Below are 15,755 nucleotides of genomic sequence, written 5' to 3' on the forward strand. Positions count from 1 at the left end.
AGGAAGGAGGTTGTTGGCCAAGATCTCGCGATACATGGCCCCATCCATCCTCCCCTCAATACGGTGCAGTCGTCCTGTCCCCTTTGCAGAAAAGCATCCCCAAAGAATGATGTTTCCACCTCCATGCTTCACGGTTGGGATGGTGTTCTTAGGGTTGTACTCATCCTTCTTCTTCCTCCAAACACGGCGAGTGGAGTTTAGACCAAAAAGCTCTATTTTTGTCTCATCAGACCACATGACCTTCTCCCATTCCTCCTCTGGATCATCCAGATGGTCATTGGCAAACTTCAGACGGGCAGGACATGCGCTGGCTTGAGCAGGGGGACCTTGCGTGCGCTGCAGGATTTTAATCCATGACGTCGTAGTGTGTTACTAATGGTTTTCTTTGAGACTGTGGTCCCAGCTCTCTTCAGGTCATTGACCAGGTCCTGCCGTGTAGTTCTGGGCTGATCCCTCACCTTCCTCATGATCATTGATGCCCCACGAGGTGAGATCTTGCATGGAGCCCCAGACCGAGTGTGATTGACCGTCATCTTCAACTTCTTCCATTTTCTAATAATTGCGCCAACAGTTGTTGCCTTCTCACCAAGCTGCTTGCCTATTGTCCTGTAGCCCATCCCAGCCTTGTGCAGGTCTACAATTTTATCCCTGATGTCCTTACACAGCTCTCTGGTCTTGGCCATTGTGGAGAGGTTGGAGTCTGTTTGATTGAGTGTGTGGACAGGTGTCTTTTATACAGGTAACGAGTTCAAACAGGTGCAGTTAATACAGGTAATGAGTGGAGAACAGGAGGGCTTCTTAAAGAAAAACTAACAGGTCTGTGAGAGCCGGAATTCTTACTGGTTGGTAGGTGATCAAATACTTATGTCATGCAATAAAATGCAAATGAATTACTTTAAAATCATACAATGTGATTTTCTGGATTTTTGTTTTAGATTCTGTCTCTCACAGTTGAAGTGTACCTATGATAAAAATTACAGACCTCTACATGCTTTGTAAGTAGGAAAACCTGCAAAATCGGCAGTGTATCAAATACTTGTTCTCCCCACTGTATATATATATATACTGCTAAAAAAAATAAAGGGAACACTAAAATAACACATCCTAGATCTGAATGAATGAAATAATCTTATTAAATACTTTTTTCTTTACATAGTTGAATGTGCTGACAACAAAATCACACAAAAATTATCAATGGAAATCAAATTGATCAACCCATGGAGGTCTGGATTTGGAGTCATCCTCAAAATTAAAGTGGAAAACCACACTACAGGCTGATCCAACTTTGATGTAATGTCCTTAAAACAAGTCAAAATGAGGCTCAGTAGTGTGTGTGGCCTCCACGTGCCTGTATGACCTCCCTACAACGCCTGGGCATGCTCCTGATGAGGTGGCGGATGGTCTCCTGAGGGATCTCCTCCCAGACCTGGACTAAAGCATCCGCCAACTCCTGGACAGTCTGTGGTGCAACGTGACGTTGGTGGATGGAGCGAGACATGATGTCCCAGATGTGCTCAATTCAGGATTCAGGTCTGGGGAACGGGCAGTCCATAGCATCAATGCCTTCCTCTTGCAGGAACTGCTGACACACTCCAGCCACATGAGGTCTAGCATTGTCTTGCATTAGGAGGAACCCAGGGCCAACCGCACCAGCATATGGTCTCACAAGGGGTCTGAGGATCTCATCTCGGTACCTAATGGCAGTCAGGCTACCTCTGGCGAGCACATGGAGGGCTGTGCGGCCCCCCAAAGAAATGCCACCCCACACCATGACTGACCCACCGCCAAACCGGTCATGCTGGAGGATGTTGCAGGCAGCAGAACGTTCTCCACGGCGTCTCCAGACTCTGTCACGTCTGTCACATGTGCTCAGTGTGAACCTGCTTTCATCTGTGAAGAGCACAGGGCGCCAGTGGCGAATTTGCCAACCTTGGTGTTCTCTGGCAAATGCCAAACGTCCTGCACGGTGTTGGGCTGTAAGCACAACCCCCACCTGTGGACGTCGGGCCCTCATACCACCCTCATGGAGTCTATTTCTGACCGTTTGAGCAGAAACATGCACATTTGTGGCCTGCTGGAGGTCATTTTGCAGGGCTCTGGCAGTGCTCCTCCTGCTCCTCCTTGCACAAAGGCGGAGGTAGCAGTCCTGCTGCTGGGTTGTTGCCCTCCTACGGCCTCCTCCACGTCTCCTGATGTACTGGCCTGTCTCCTGGTAGCGCCTCCCTGCTCTGGACACTACGCTGACAGACACAGCAAACCTTCTTGCCACAGCTCGCATTGATGTGCCATCCTGGATGAGCTGCACTACCTGAGCCACTTGTGTGGGTTGTAGACTCCGTCTCATGCTACCACTAGAGTGAAAGCACCGCCAGCATTCAAAAGTGACCAAAACATCAGCCAGGAAGCATAGGAACTGAGAAGTGGTCTGTGGTCACCACTGGCAAAACCAGTCCTTTATTGGGGGTGTCTTGCTAATTGCCTATAATTTCCACCTGTTGTCTATTCCATTTGCACAACAGCATGTGAAATTTATTGTCAATCAGTGTTGCTTCCTAAGTGGACAGTTTGATTTCACAGAAGTGTGATTGACTTGGAGTTACATTGTGTTGTGCTGTTTATTTTTTTGAGCAGTGTATATATACATACTACCGTTCAAAAGTTTGGGGTCACTTAGAAATGTCCTTGTTTTCGAAAGAAAAGCAATTTTTTTGTCCATTCAAATAACATCAAATTGATCAGAAAGACAGTGTAGACATTGTTAATGTTGTAAATGGCTATTGTAGCTGGAAACGGCTGATTTTTAATGGAATATCTACATAGGCGTACAGAGGTCCATTATCAGCAACCATCAGTCTTGTGTTCCAATGGCATGTTGTGTTTGCTAATCCAAGTTTATCATTTTAAAAAGGCTAATTGATCATTAGAAAACCCTTTTGCAATGATGTTAGCACAGCTGAAAACTGTTGTGCTGATTAAATAAGCAATAAAACTGGCCTGCTTGAGACTAGTTGAGTATTTGGAGCATCAGCAATTGTGGGTTTGATTACAGCCTCAAAATGGCCAGAAACAAATAACTTTCTTCTGAAACTCGTCAGTCTATTCTTGTTCTGAGAAATGAAGGCTATTCCATGCGAGAAATTGCAGAACAGCGCAAACTGGCTCTAACCAGAATAGAAAGAGGAGTGGGAGGCCCCGGTGCACAACTGAGCAAGAGGACAAATACATTAGAGTGTCTAGTTTGAGAAGCAGACGCCTCACAGGTCCTCAACTGGCAGCTTCATTAAATAGTACCCCCAAAACACCAGTCTCAACGTCAACAGTGAAGAGGCGACTCCGGGATGCTGACCTTCTAGGCAGAGTTGCAAAGAAAAAGCCATATCTCAGACTGGCCAATAAAAATAAAATATTAAGATATGAGATATGGCTTTTTCTTTGCAACTCTGCCTAGAAGGTCAGCATCCCAGAGTCGCCTCTTCACTGTTGACGTTGAGACTGGTGTTTTGTCTCGGTAATTTACACCATCATGCTTTGCCTTCATGGCAATCGTGTAAGCTAACTCAGGCTTTAGCCTGCGCTCGGAAGGCATTTCTGTGTGGGAATTTTTGCTCATTTCACGATCAATGGCATATTTTAGAATTAATGGATGCGGAGCCGGTAACTGTAGGCTATTCAACAAGTGGAATTATTTGTGCAAATTGATGCAAGTGTTGGACCCCGGATACTCAGACTGATCATCATTTTCAACTGTATTTCAATTTGCCGGGGATAGCTCTCATCTCCCAGCTCAGTCAAGCACACGGCTACAGGCTACTTGCCCAGCCAACGTTTGTCAGTGAAGTATCACTGTAGCCTACTTTTGTTTCTCATCGCATGTCCCTGTCGGCATTTTGATTCCCCCATCATGCTGCCACATCTAGCCGTCATCCCATGTTAATATAAATATATTACGTTTTTTCTCCCCGCTCTGCTGACAAGTATTTTTCTCTGCTCGTACAGGAGTAATAAAGGCCTAGTGCACTAATTTGGTTGTTTCATTTGTTCACTCATCATAGGGCTATGCCAATTTTATCATGTCGATCTAGCGCATTGTCTGCATTATGTATGGTTTCAGGTGTGTAGCCCACGGGCCTCCTCTTTCCCTTTAAAATGTTGTGCCGTTTCCTCTTCCCTCGCTATTGCTCTCTCCTCTCTATTAATTATATTAGAATGTATGGAACGCCATAACACCGGCACGTCTTTCATGGTCGTGCCCCACTATCCGTGAGCCCACTATCCGTGAGCACTCCCGTCCACTGGTCTACACAGGCCGATTGCTGTCGTGCTGTTCACAGCTATATGATTTGGATAGGAGTGGACTCGGAACTAAGGTGCTGCAGTAACGGCCATTACAATTAACAAGTGTACCCTCTGCTGTCAAGGTGGGCAATATCAACACCATTACAACTAATATCTTAATATGTCTGTTTGCTAAACAACATGTTGTCTTGTGTGAAACATTATTTTGCAATTTAGCTATCCTCTACAGGGAAAAGGGCGCATTTATGCTGTTGGTAGTGGCTCAACGTATGGACCCCCATATAACACGGGCGTGTCATCCATATTCGTGCCCTGCCGGGCGTGAGAACTCTGTCTACTGATCTACACAGACTGAGTGCTGTTCAGAGCTATTTGGATACATAGGAGTGGACTCTACTAAGGTGAACTCAAGAGAACTTGTCGAACGGCCTCGACGACAATCCATCGCAGCAATCGTGGATTGGTATTGTATAATAAGAGGCCACATGTTTCATAAGTCTGTAAGCTGGTCAATCATATTTGATATTAAGTAGCCTTGCTCAAGTGGAGCTTTGCAACAGTCATTTTATCAATTGATTCCTCAGCGACACAAATGGACTACTGCCTTTAACTCTCATCACTCTTGGCATTTTTATTACATTTGTAATTAATCTCGTCATAAACAAAATGTCTTCCGTTTGTTTGATATCAGTCCATGAAATCAGTTCTATCTCGAATAATGGAGATGTTCTCCAGCAGCAAACTACGTGGCAGGGTGGCCATCGACAGTAATATATCAACCAAGAACTGTGGCTTTCAGCTTCAGTTATGTTGCCCGTAGCTTATTAACCTCTTAAGGATCTGACCCTTTTTTTCAATTTTCGCCTAAAAGGACATACCCAAATCTAACTGCCTGTAGCTCAGGACCTGAAGCAAGGATATGCATATTCTTGATACCATTTGAAAGGAAACACTTTGAAGTTTGTGGAAATGTGACATTAATGTAAGAGAATATAACACATTAGATATGGTAAAAGAGAATACAAACAAAAAAACATGTGTTTTCTATTTTTTTTGTTTTTCCATCATCTTTGAAATGCAAGAGAAAGGCCACAATATAATATTGCAGTTTAGGTGCAATTTAGATTTTGGCCACTAGATGGCAGCAGTGTGTGCGCAAAGTTTCAGATTGATCCAGTGAAGCATTGCAATACTGGACTATTTTGTATCAAGTCTGCCCAAATGTGCCGAATTGGTCAATTGATACATTTTCAAGTACATAACTATAGAGAACATCCAAAAATGATATGGTAATACAAAATGTAAGTTTACACACTCCCAGGAATGTCATACATGATGGATCATTAGCTTATACACTAACTTTCACACATCTAGATGGCCGGGCGGGGTGGGTGTGGAGCCAGAGACAGCAGAGGTTCAAACTGTAGAACCCAGCAGGTGGCCATTTCTTCCTGCATTTCGGTGTGCACTGTAGGGTCTAACGCTCGATTAGTGTTTCATGTCAATCATACATTTACAGTTGCATTACGGCATGCACTGTTGGGTTCAATGCTCGGTTAGTGTTTCATGTTAATCATGAATATCTCTTACCAAATGCGTGGCTGGGTAGAAGTACACACAGATGTCTAATTTCAACCAAAAACATTCCATATGATTATTTCCGTTACAACATAATTGCCGGCCCCAAACAATTCAATAAAATCCTTATTATATTCTGTCTCTGTTGTCATTCAGTTAAGCATGTACTCAATTGAAGTGCCCTTTAAAACCCCTAAGGTCGATGTCCGTGCCCCGGCGGGAATATAATTACCATAATACAAAAATCCCCATAACAATCTGTAAATTTAAGCTAGAGATATCTGCATTGGATGTGTCTCAATCCACCGCATCCACATATGTCGCAATCTGCGGTGAAAGGTGACAGAGAGAGAGCGGTGTCTGTCAGACCATGAGACATCCCGAAAATCGGTCTTCTCACAAAATCGTCTGTAGCGTCTGAACGGTTTGGCCTACAAACGAATATGACCCCTCTGTGGAAACACGTACATGTTGGTTGTTTTGGCCTCACAAGACTCATCTGAAGGTCCCCTGGTACCAGTTGAAAAAATGAATGGAAGTATATATGGAGACTGTTTAGTGCCAAAAATAAGGGGTTAAATACATGTAAATATATAACAAATGGTTCCTGATTTACTTATATCTCTCAGATATAGGACAAACACTTCAGAACAAACTTCCTATTTAGCACTCTTATGGCTTGGGTGTAGAAACTGTCTCGGAGTCTGTTGATCCGAGAATCGATGCTCCGGTACCTTTTGCCAGGAGGGTATAGACCACATGGGAAATCAAATGTATCCATTTTTTTATATTCTGCATTTTGTCCCTCCGTGACCCACTTAAAATCTCTTAGATGTAAGGTCCCCTTTTTAGGGGACCTGCGTGGTTCTGTTACCGGTTCCAACCTACATTATCGCTTATAAATCAATCTGTGGATACAGTAGATTGAAATGGCTTGCATTGAGGGATAGCCCTGGTTCCCACAGACACAGTAGTATATTTTCTGAGCCTGTGTGACGTAGGATGTGAAATCTGAAACCAATTGAAGCTGGGATGTCCCTCCTACCATTTCATTCACTCTTCCGACTGTCCATCAACTCCTGGATGAACACTACGTCACAGCCACGGACAAAGCGCATGCCTACAATCGTTACATCGTAGCGCAGCAGGAGAGAGTGGTTTCATCATGGTAGCACATTCAGAGATCAATTTATTGCCATTAATCTCAAATATATTTTTAAACAAACACTTTCTGTTTATCATAGATGGACAAGATTAATACGAGATGAAAGGCAAGTTCCTAACGAGTTCAGGAAGCTAAGCTAGAGCTATGAGACGTTCACAGCGATGGGGGCAGACGTTTTGATCAAGAGAGACCTTTCTTCCAACACTAAACATACAAATATGTATTATACCGTTTTAAGGAAGGTGAAATCTTATAGTTAGTCATTTTATAGTAAGTCATTTCAAGCCTTATTCATACAGTTTCGTTGAATAGGAAATACATCATACAAAATATTTGACTGTGTACTTGAGCTTGTGTCCTCAAAAGTGACTACACCTCAGCATCATTTTAGATTATTTTGAATACAAATGGATTTCAATAAACATCTGGAAAATACTGTTCTATTCTCTTTGATTTACTTCCTATTGCAACTCAGACAAATGACTGAATGGATGACAAATGACTGAATAGATGACATACTGAACTGAATGAAGGAAACATTAAATGTTCAAATATGTTGGAATGATGAGTTGCACGCATCATGCATGCTCTGCACTTTATTTGGCTAGTAGGCAAATAGGCCTACATTAGTGTATAATGACTGGCTGCATGCCTCCAGAAGGGCATCTTCTGAGGCTGAGGGGTACTTTTCCGAAAGAGCATGGTGCTGTGGTGCTGCATGGAGATCACAAGCTCTTCAACTGGGCAGCAGTGTCGCGATGGAGGGAATAGCCTATACGGAGACTACCTAAAACCACTGCAACAGAGTTACTGTAATATGTGGGAATAAGCTTATGCCAGATTAAGCCTATGTTTAACCTCTCTCTTGTTCATTTCAAAGTCAATATGTTCATGACCCGATTCATATAGATCATGTCAAATTATTTTAAATTCATATTAACCCCTCCTACAGAATATGCTTTGGCAAGATTTTGAGTGCTGAAATAAATATCAAAATATTCTATAAAAAAAATATTTTGAGTGGCAAAGACTCCAGTGAGCATACATAATTCATAGATTCACCAAACATCTATTATTATTATTGTATGTTTAATTATTCTTGGTATATACTACTGGTTATGATTGCAGACAGAGCCAAGAGAACGGGATGGTGCAATATTGAATTAGTCATATTTTGATAAGGTGCTTGCATGGGGATGTCCATGTCACCCAGAGATATGCCCATGCTGTAGAGATACACCTAGTGGACTGAAACTTCACTGTTGTAGACATAATACAGCTAGTGCTGTCTAGACTTGAGCTGGCAAACAAATCCATTACATTAGCTACCTAAATGTGAAGTAAACTCAACTGAGTAATAGAGAATGGAGACTTTTAACTTGAAAACGTGCAAGATACCTCTTCCCAGGTTTCCCCACTTCCGTTTTTTTTTTTATACTGTGTTATGCTTGTTCGGGTAGCTCTCCTCACAGGCCGTTTGGTGTACATTTATTTTGTTGATGAGATTAAACTGCCAAAACTCTGAAAGGTATTATTGTACATCAGAATTTCAACACAGGATGTGTTCAAGCCTAAAATGTTAGTCCGTAATCGTAACATGGCGTTTGTATGTTCACAGATTACATTTCACGTTGTTTCACGCATGGCTTTTCTTACGATCCTAACAATTTATGTATGATACGTATGTTCAACCTTTTGGCAGGTATCTGGCTCCATAAGAGCTCCTTGAGGTAGCATGGGCAACGTTTCCCATCTCCTCAAAGGTATATCTGCCATTGCGAATGTTAAGACCACTCTGTGAGGCACATCGATCTGCAGGTTGAACATGGTGATATTGTAGACTTCTAAATTGATAGTGCAGTTTGTTTAGGCGATTTTACAGCTAACTAGCTACTTTACATGCTGATATTGTCTGTGGTATTAATGTGTGCAGCTATGTTTGCTACCTAGCTAGCCAGCCAGCCCATAGAGAGAGCATTGCATTGTGGATTTTGCAGTCGACTTGAGCTGGAACAGATTTCCACAACGATTTTCCATGTTGCTACCAACCTTATTATAACGGCAAAATGAAACATTTGTTAACAAAAAAATATTGTTCTCACATATGTGTTATTTAACACTGTAAATTAAAGGAATGAATGGTTTTGGGTGGATTTCTCCTTTAAGTTGAACATGTGCTCTTTATGGCAGAATGTTAAAATGATTGACGAAGTTACACTACCCAAAAGGTATTCATTTGGTGGAACGACCCATTTATTTTCTGGTCTTTGATACTCCCCTTTGAAAACAACAGGTGCAAACATGCAAAAGTTATTTTCAATTTAAATCAATACATCTTTATTGTCCCAGAGGGGAAATACATATCAAAATACAGCTGCAAGCAGCCATGGCGGGGTTCAAGCACCATGGCTCTACAGCACCACAATCAGGACAAAATGGGCTGAGACAGTACAAGGACTGAGAATGTTAAAGGGATCGATCCCATCTAGCTGGGGGCCCTTGGTTTATCATACCGTTTGTGTATCTAGCTAATTGAAATAAACATATACCATTTATGTTACTACTGTAGTTTTTACCTTCGGACTTCATTGACGAGTGCTGAGAAGGGCTTTTCCCAGGCATACATTTTGATGATCCTGATTCCAGACACCACTTCAATCATGGTGCGTATTCTATTGTCTGTCAGGACAGCGGTCTTACTCCTGCAAGGAAAGGAGTTCACTCAGTCAGTTCAGACATATCTCCTCCGTGTGAACAGAAACTTCTGACGTTTCCTGAGTTTATGGAACCGATGGCAATGTTGAAATTGCATTTAATTAAGATAACTCTTTCGTAGAATCAGAGAAGTCTACATTGCTTTAGGGTTTTATAACACCTAATCAAAACTATTACTTCCAGCACTTGTGTCGTTGATCATGTGAAGAACTGCCCAAGCAAGCATTCACGGTTCAATTACCAGTCAATATGCCAGCCAACATGTGAAGCTAACTTTTCTTCACATGTGCTTGGAGTGTTCCAAGAGGTAATCATTACAGTCAAAACAGAAAAGGGGTTTAAAACAAGAACATCATTAACATGTACAGTACCAGTCAAAAGTTTGGACACAACTACTCATTCTACACTGTAGAATAATAGTGAAGAGAGCAAAACTATGAAATAACACACATATGGAATCATGTAGTAACCAAAAAAGTGTTAAACAAATCAAAACATATTTTATATTTGATATTCTTCAAATAGCCACCCTTTGCCTTGATGACAGCTTTGCACGCTCTTGGCATTCTCTCATCCAGCTTCACCTGGAATGCTTTTCTGACAGTCTTGAAGGAGTTCCCACATATGCTGAGCACTTGGTGGCTGCTTTTCCTTCACTCTGCCGTCCGACTTATCCCAAACCATCTCAATTGGGTTGAGGTTGGGGGATTGTGGAGGCCAGGTCATCTGATGCAGCACTCCATCACTCTCCTTCTTGGTCAAATAGCCTGTACACAGCCTGGAGGTGTGTTGGGTCATTGTCCTGTTGAAAAAAAAATAATAGTCCCACTAAGCCCAAACCAGATGGGATGGCGTATCGCTGCAGAATGCTGTGGTAGCCATGCTGGTTAAGTGTGCCTTGAATTCTAAATAAATCACAGACAGTGTCACCAGCAAAGCACCCCCACACCATCACACCTCCTCCTCCATGCTTTACGGTGGGAACTACACATGCGGAGATCATCCGTTCACCCACACCGTGTTTCACAAAGACACGGCGGTTGGAACCAAAAATCTCAAATTTGGTCTCCAAACCAAAGGACACGTTTCCACCGGTCTAATGTCCATTGCTCGTGTTTCTTGGCCCAAGCAGGTCTCTTCTTCTTATTGGTGTCCTTTAGTAGTGGTTTCTTTGCAGCAATTCGACCATGAAGGCCTGATTCACACAGTCTCCTCTGAACAGTTGATGTTGAGATGTGTCTGTTACTTGAACTCTGTGAAGCACTTAATTGGGCTGCAATTTCTGAGGCTGGTAACTCTAATGAACTTATCCTCTGCAGCAGAGGTAACTCTGGGTCTTCCATTCCTTTGGCGGTCATCATGACATGCCAGTTTCATCATAGCGCTTAACTTTTAAGAAGGCACACCTGAAATGCATTCCAGGTGACTACCTCATGAAGCTGGTTGAGAGATTGCCAAGAGTGTGCAAAGCTGTCATCAAGGTAAAGGTGGCTATTTATTCTACAATGTAAAAAATAGTAAAAATAAAGAAAAACCCTTGAATGAGTAGGTGTGTCCAAACTTTTGACTGGTAGTGTAGTTTGACCTATGGGTTACCATTTAACAGGTAGCTCTATGACATAATCACCGAAGCATAGGAGCCAACACTGAAAAACGTTGCCATCTATAGATAAGGACAACTTTTGCCAAGAAGACCCCACTCTGACTGTAAGTTCAAGTCATGTCATGTAACTTATGTAATCCACCTGAGGGATCCGAAGAGCTTTCCAAACATGGTCTGTAGTGGCATGAGGAACACAAGGACAGCCATGCCTGCCAGGCACGACGGGCCAATCTCATACCACAGGAGTATGATAACCACCACAGCCTGAAGAGGTGCTATCCAGAGGTAGTGCAGATTCATGGTCACCTGCAAAGACCAGTGATCCTTGGTTAATTTAGCTGTTACCTAATGTTTCTAAGGAGTTGCATTTAGCATAACATAAAGATGATAATGGTCCTTTGAGACAGATTCATGACCTACTACAGGGGCCAACAGGCAACGCTCATCACAATCTTCATACCACTGAAGAAGCTGCATGGGCTCCCCATGTTATATTAATTCATATTTTTTCAGTCTGGTTTGAGTTTAGCATCGGACTATTGTAAACATTTCTGCTAAGCAACCATCTGCATTTTCCATTCATCCATAACTTCGTTCTCTCTGTGTGGATTTAACGTATGTACTTTATTTGCCAGAACAGGATGACAGACGGCTCAAAGTTTCAATGGCTTTGCAGATATTGGTGCATTCCATTCCTGTACATTTGACAAAGGGTAAATTGACATATAAGCTACAGCAATACTCTTCATAAACCTATGGAATGAACTGAGGCAGATGATGTGCTCAACCACTTCATCCAAAATAACCTCATGTCTTCATGCACTTCCTGCTTTTACCTCATCAAACCTGTTGACATCGTTGGATAGCAGGTTCACTATTTGGCCTGTGGTTGCTCTTCCCATTGCTGCGCTGCTGAGACACAGGGCCTATGGGGGAATTACATTTACTAGTAAATTGTATTTAAAGATTTTGATTTGTAAAGTGCAGTATGCAAGTATGTAGCTTATACTGACCTTCTTGTAGATCATGTGACACATGGCCACTCGTATCTTCATGCCGATCCTCAAGGCGTGGTAGAAGTAGAGACTTTGGAGGATGGTCAGCGCAACGGTGGACAGAGAGACACCAGCAGCGTAGCCGAAGGCCTCATACAGTGCATCCATGTCATTTGGATCGTACTTCTCAAAGTACTGGATCAGCTTTCCCAAGAACACTGGCTGGATCACCTTAATCACCTCCTATTGGGGGAACAAGAGAGAGGTAGAGCGATTTCAACCTGAACTCAAATCCACTTATTTACAATGTAAAAGCTGACATATACAGTACCAATCAAAAGTTTGGACACACCTACTCATTTTTTCTTTATTTTCACTATTTTCTACATTGTAGAATAATAGTGAAGACATCCAAACTATGAAACAACACACATGGAATCATGTAGTTACCAAAAAAGTGTTAAACAAATCAAAATATATTTTAGATTCTTCAAAGTAACCACCTTTTGCCTTGATGACAGCTTTGCACACTCTTGGCATTCTCTCAACCAGCTTCATGAGGTAGTCACCTGGAATGCGTTTCAATTAACAGGTGTGCCTGGTTCAAGGTTAATTTGTGGAATTTCTTTCCTTCTTAATGCGTTTGAGCATTGAATGAGTAGGTGTGTCCAAACTTTTAATTGGTACTCTATGGCTAGATAACCCACTCACCATGTACTGTATGTACATAGATAGAATGTTATTTTAAAAAACAGGCAAATGTATCTTTCTACATACTACGGAGAAACTAAAGATCCCCAGCATTGCGTAGGGTTTCCCATAGCACTTCACGATGGCTTTGGTGAGTTTGGGCATCCGCAGCTCCTTGGCAGCCATTCGAACCTCCTTATCCCAATGCCTGTAAAGATTAGCACATTGTTAGACTATGATCAGAAAACAGGCCGTAATCTCTACATGGGGCTATTTGGAGCCTAAATACACATTGGTGCTAAATTCAGTGTTTAGCATTAAACTCCAAATGGAGCCAGGGAAAGTAATCTCTCAATGCTCAGAAAAGGGGATAAGGCTAGGGGATAGGGCTAGGCTAGGGGATAAGGCTAGGGGATAGGGCTAGGCTAGGGGATAAGGCTAGGGGATAGGGCTAGGATAGGGGATAAGGCTAGGGGATAGGGCTAGGCTAGTGGATAAGGCTAGGGGATAGGGCTAGGCTAGGGGATAGGGCTAGGCTAGAGGATAAGGCTAGGGGATAGGGCTAGAGGATAGGGACAGGGTAGGCCAAGGGATAAGACTAGGGGATAAGGCTAGGGATAAGGCTAAGGGATAAGGCTAGAGGAAAGGCTAAAGGATAGGGCTAGCCTAGGGGACAGGGCTAGGGGATAGGGCTAGGGGATAGGGACAGGCTAGGGGACAGGGTAGGCTAAGGGCTAGGCCCTATGGGACAGGGCTAGGCTAGGGGATATGGCTAGGTCCTAGGGGATAGGGCTAGGGGATAGGGACAGGCTAGGGGACAGGGTAGGCTAAGGGCTAGGCCCTATGGGACAGGGCTAGGCTAGGGGATATGGCTAGGTCCTAGGGGATAGGGCTAGGGGATAGGGACAGGCTAGGGGACAGGGTAGGCTAAGGGCTAGGCCCTATGGGACAGGGCTAGGCTAGGGGATATGGCTAGGTCCTAGGGGATAGGGCTAGGGGATAGGCTAGGGGACAGGGGATGGGGATAGGTCCTATGGGATAGGGCTAAGCCCTAGGGGATAGGGCTAGGCTCACCTCTGCAGTTCCTCTCCCAGGACCTGAGAAGCATCATCAGGAAGCACTTGGTACATGTCATCTTCCTCTAGCCTCCGCTTATTTCCAATACTGAATAAAGGGGTTACCCAACTGATAGAGAAGAAAAAGGAGGGAGAGAGACAGAGCAGGTTAATTAACCAATGCAATAACCAATTAACTAATGCAATAATTAACCAATGCACATTGAGGAAAGAGAAAACACAAAATAGGAAGTGGGCAACATTTAATCCATGAACCCCAATGTCAAAATGCACAGTACTAAATGTTCTGCTTTATGGGGGGGTTCTATTAGGATATACATTTAGCAGGAGGGCCTGGTTTTTGTGAGAACTCTACTGGTCTTGTTTGCTTGCACTGCCCTACTACAACTTGGTTGAAGAGTAACAAATTAAATAAAGCTACTTATTTACGAATGACTGCTTTAGGGTTCAAGTGTTAACCAATAGCTCATTTGTTTTAGTTGTGTCAGCCAACTTTACGTGACCTCAGGCACTACTACAAGTGGCAACTGTTGCATGATCAATATGCATGCAAGAAGAATGTTTTTCAATCTAAATGCAAGGAACACGGTGTACTTTTCCCACTTTCTCAGTACACACAAACCACACCGGTACAATTGCATAAATGTCGATTTAAAATGTGTTTGTTCGACATGGTGGGATCTTTTTGTGTCGGTCAAATTAATTATGCGAGAAATTGCAGTGGAAACACTTTATGTGCAAATATTGATATAATAACCATCATATCGAAGTAAATTTGGATTCACGAGATATGTTGTGTGGTCCTCCCACTACGACTTGGGAAAGCATACAGTTTATTAAACTACAGATTAAATCAATTATGATGAACTTCACAAGACGCGGAATGTGCAAGGTGATGAGCTTGATGCTCCTTTCCAATAAATATCGAAGGTCTTATTCTGGTGACATGCTTGGCTGCCGTTTGACAAATACAAATAATATCGCTGTTTTCCATAATCTCATAATGTAGGTAGCCTACCCACACTGTATCTGCGAGCTGTTGGTTAAAACAGGTTTTCCCAAACTCGGTCCTGGGCCCCCAGTACACTCTTCATCAAGCCTTGATTATTTTAATCAGCTGTGTAGTGGTAGGGCAAAAACCAAAACATGCACCCAGGGGGGGCCCCAGCACCGACTTTTGGAAACCCTGGGTTAAAGCGCATGTGCCAAGACCTGAGTGGGCACATTTGCTGTATAATGCAACAGTTGTTGTAACAAAACAATCAGTAGTGTTGAAAATGCGATGGAAACCCATTTAACTTTGATTTTTCCATTCGGTACATGGGAATTTAATGGCAAAAGTTATTTTTATGTACACTACGTCATCACGCACAGCCTTTTATCCGCAAAAAATCTGTTTGATGGAAACATCTCTGGTAGAAAATGTGCAAATAGTTTTATGCAGATTTTTGAATATTTGCATGGGAAATCTGTCGCTAATTGGATGGAAACCTAGCTATATTGTTACCTTGTTTTTCAGCTTGAAAGAACATTGCAACTAATTGCCTCTTTCTAGCCTGAAGCAATGAGAAGCGTGGAATGACACATTCAGATCCAGATGTGTCAAATCACAATATCTTCATCTTGCTCAAAACAAC

General features: G+C 42.8%; 1 protein-coding gene across 1 annotated transcript in view; it reads right to left on the reverse strand.

Annotated features, from left to right (window-relative positions):
- LOC311115439 (ATP-binding cassette sub-family C member 4-like) overlaps positions 1-15,755 on the reverse strand; it is a 55,338-nt gene that overhangs the window by 18,527 nt on the left and 21,056 nt on the right. The window contains exons 2-7 of the mRNA XM_084190617.1: positions 14,117-14,227; positions 13,130-13,250; positions 12,371-12,595; positions 12,194-12,283; positions 11,500-11,663; positions 9,616-9,741 (exon numbers count right to left, since the gene is read on the reverse strand). Coding sequence (XP_084046743.1) covers positions 9,616-9,741; positions 11,500-11,663; positions 12,194-12,283; positions 12,371-12,595; positions 13,130-13,250; positions 14,117-14,227 — 837 coding nt within the window. The remainder of the gene's footprint in view (positions 1-9,615; positions 9,742-11,499; positions 11,664-12,193; positions 12,284-12,370; positions 12,596-13,129; positions 13,251-14,116; positions 14,228-15,755) is intronic.

The sequence above is a fragment of the Coregonus lavaretus genome (assembly GCF_964263955.1).
Source record: "Coregonus lavaretus genome assembly, contig: HAP1_SCAFFOLD_123, whole genome shotgun sequence".
NCBI lineage: Eukaryota > Metazoa > Chordata > Actinopteri > Salmoniformes > Salmonidae > Coregonus > Coregonus lavaretus.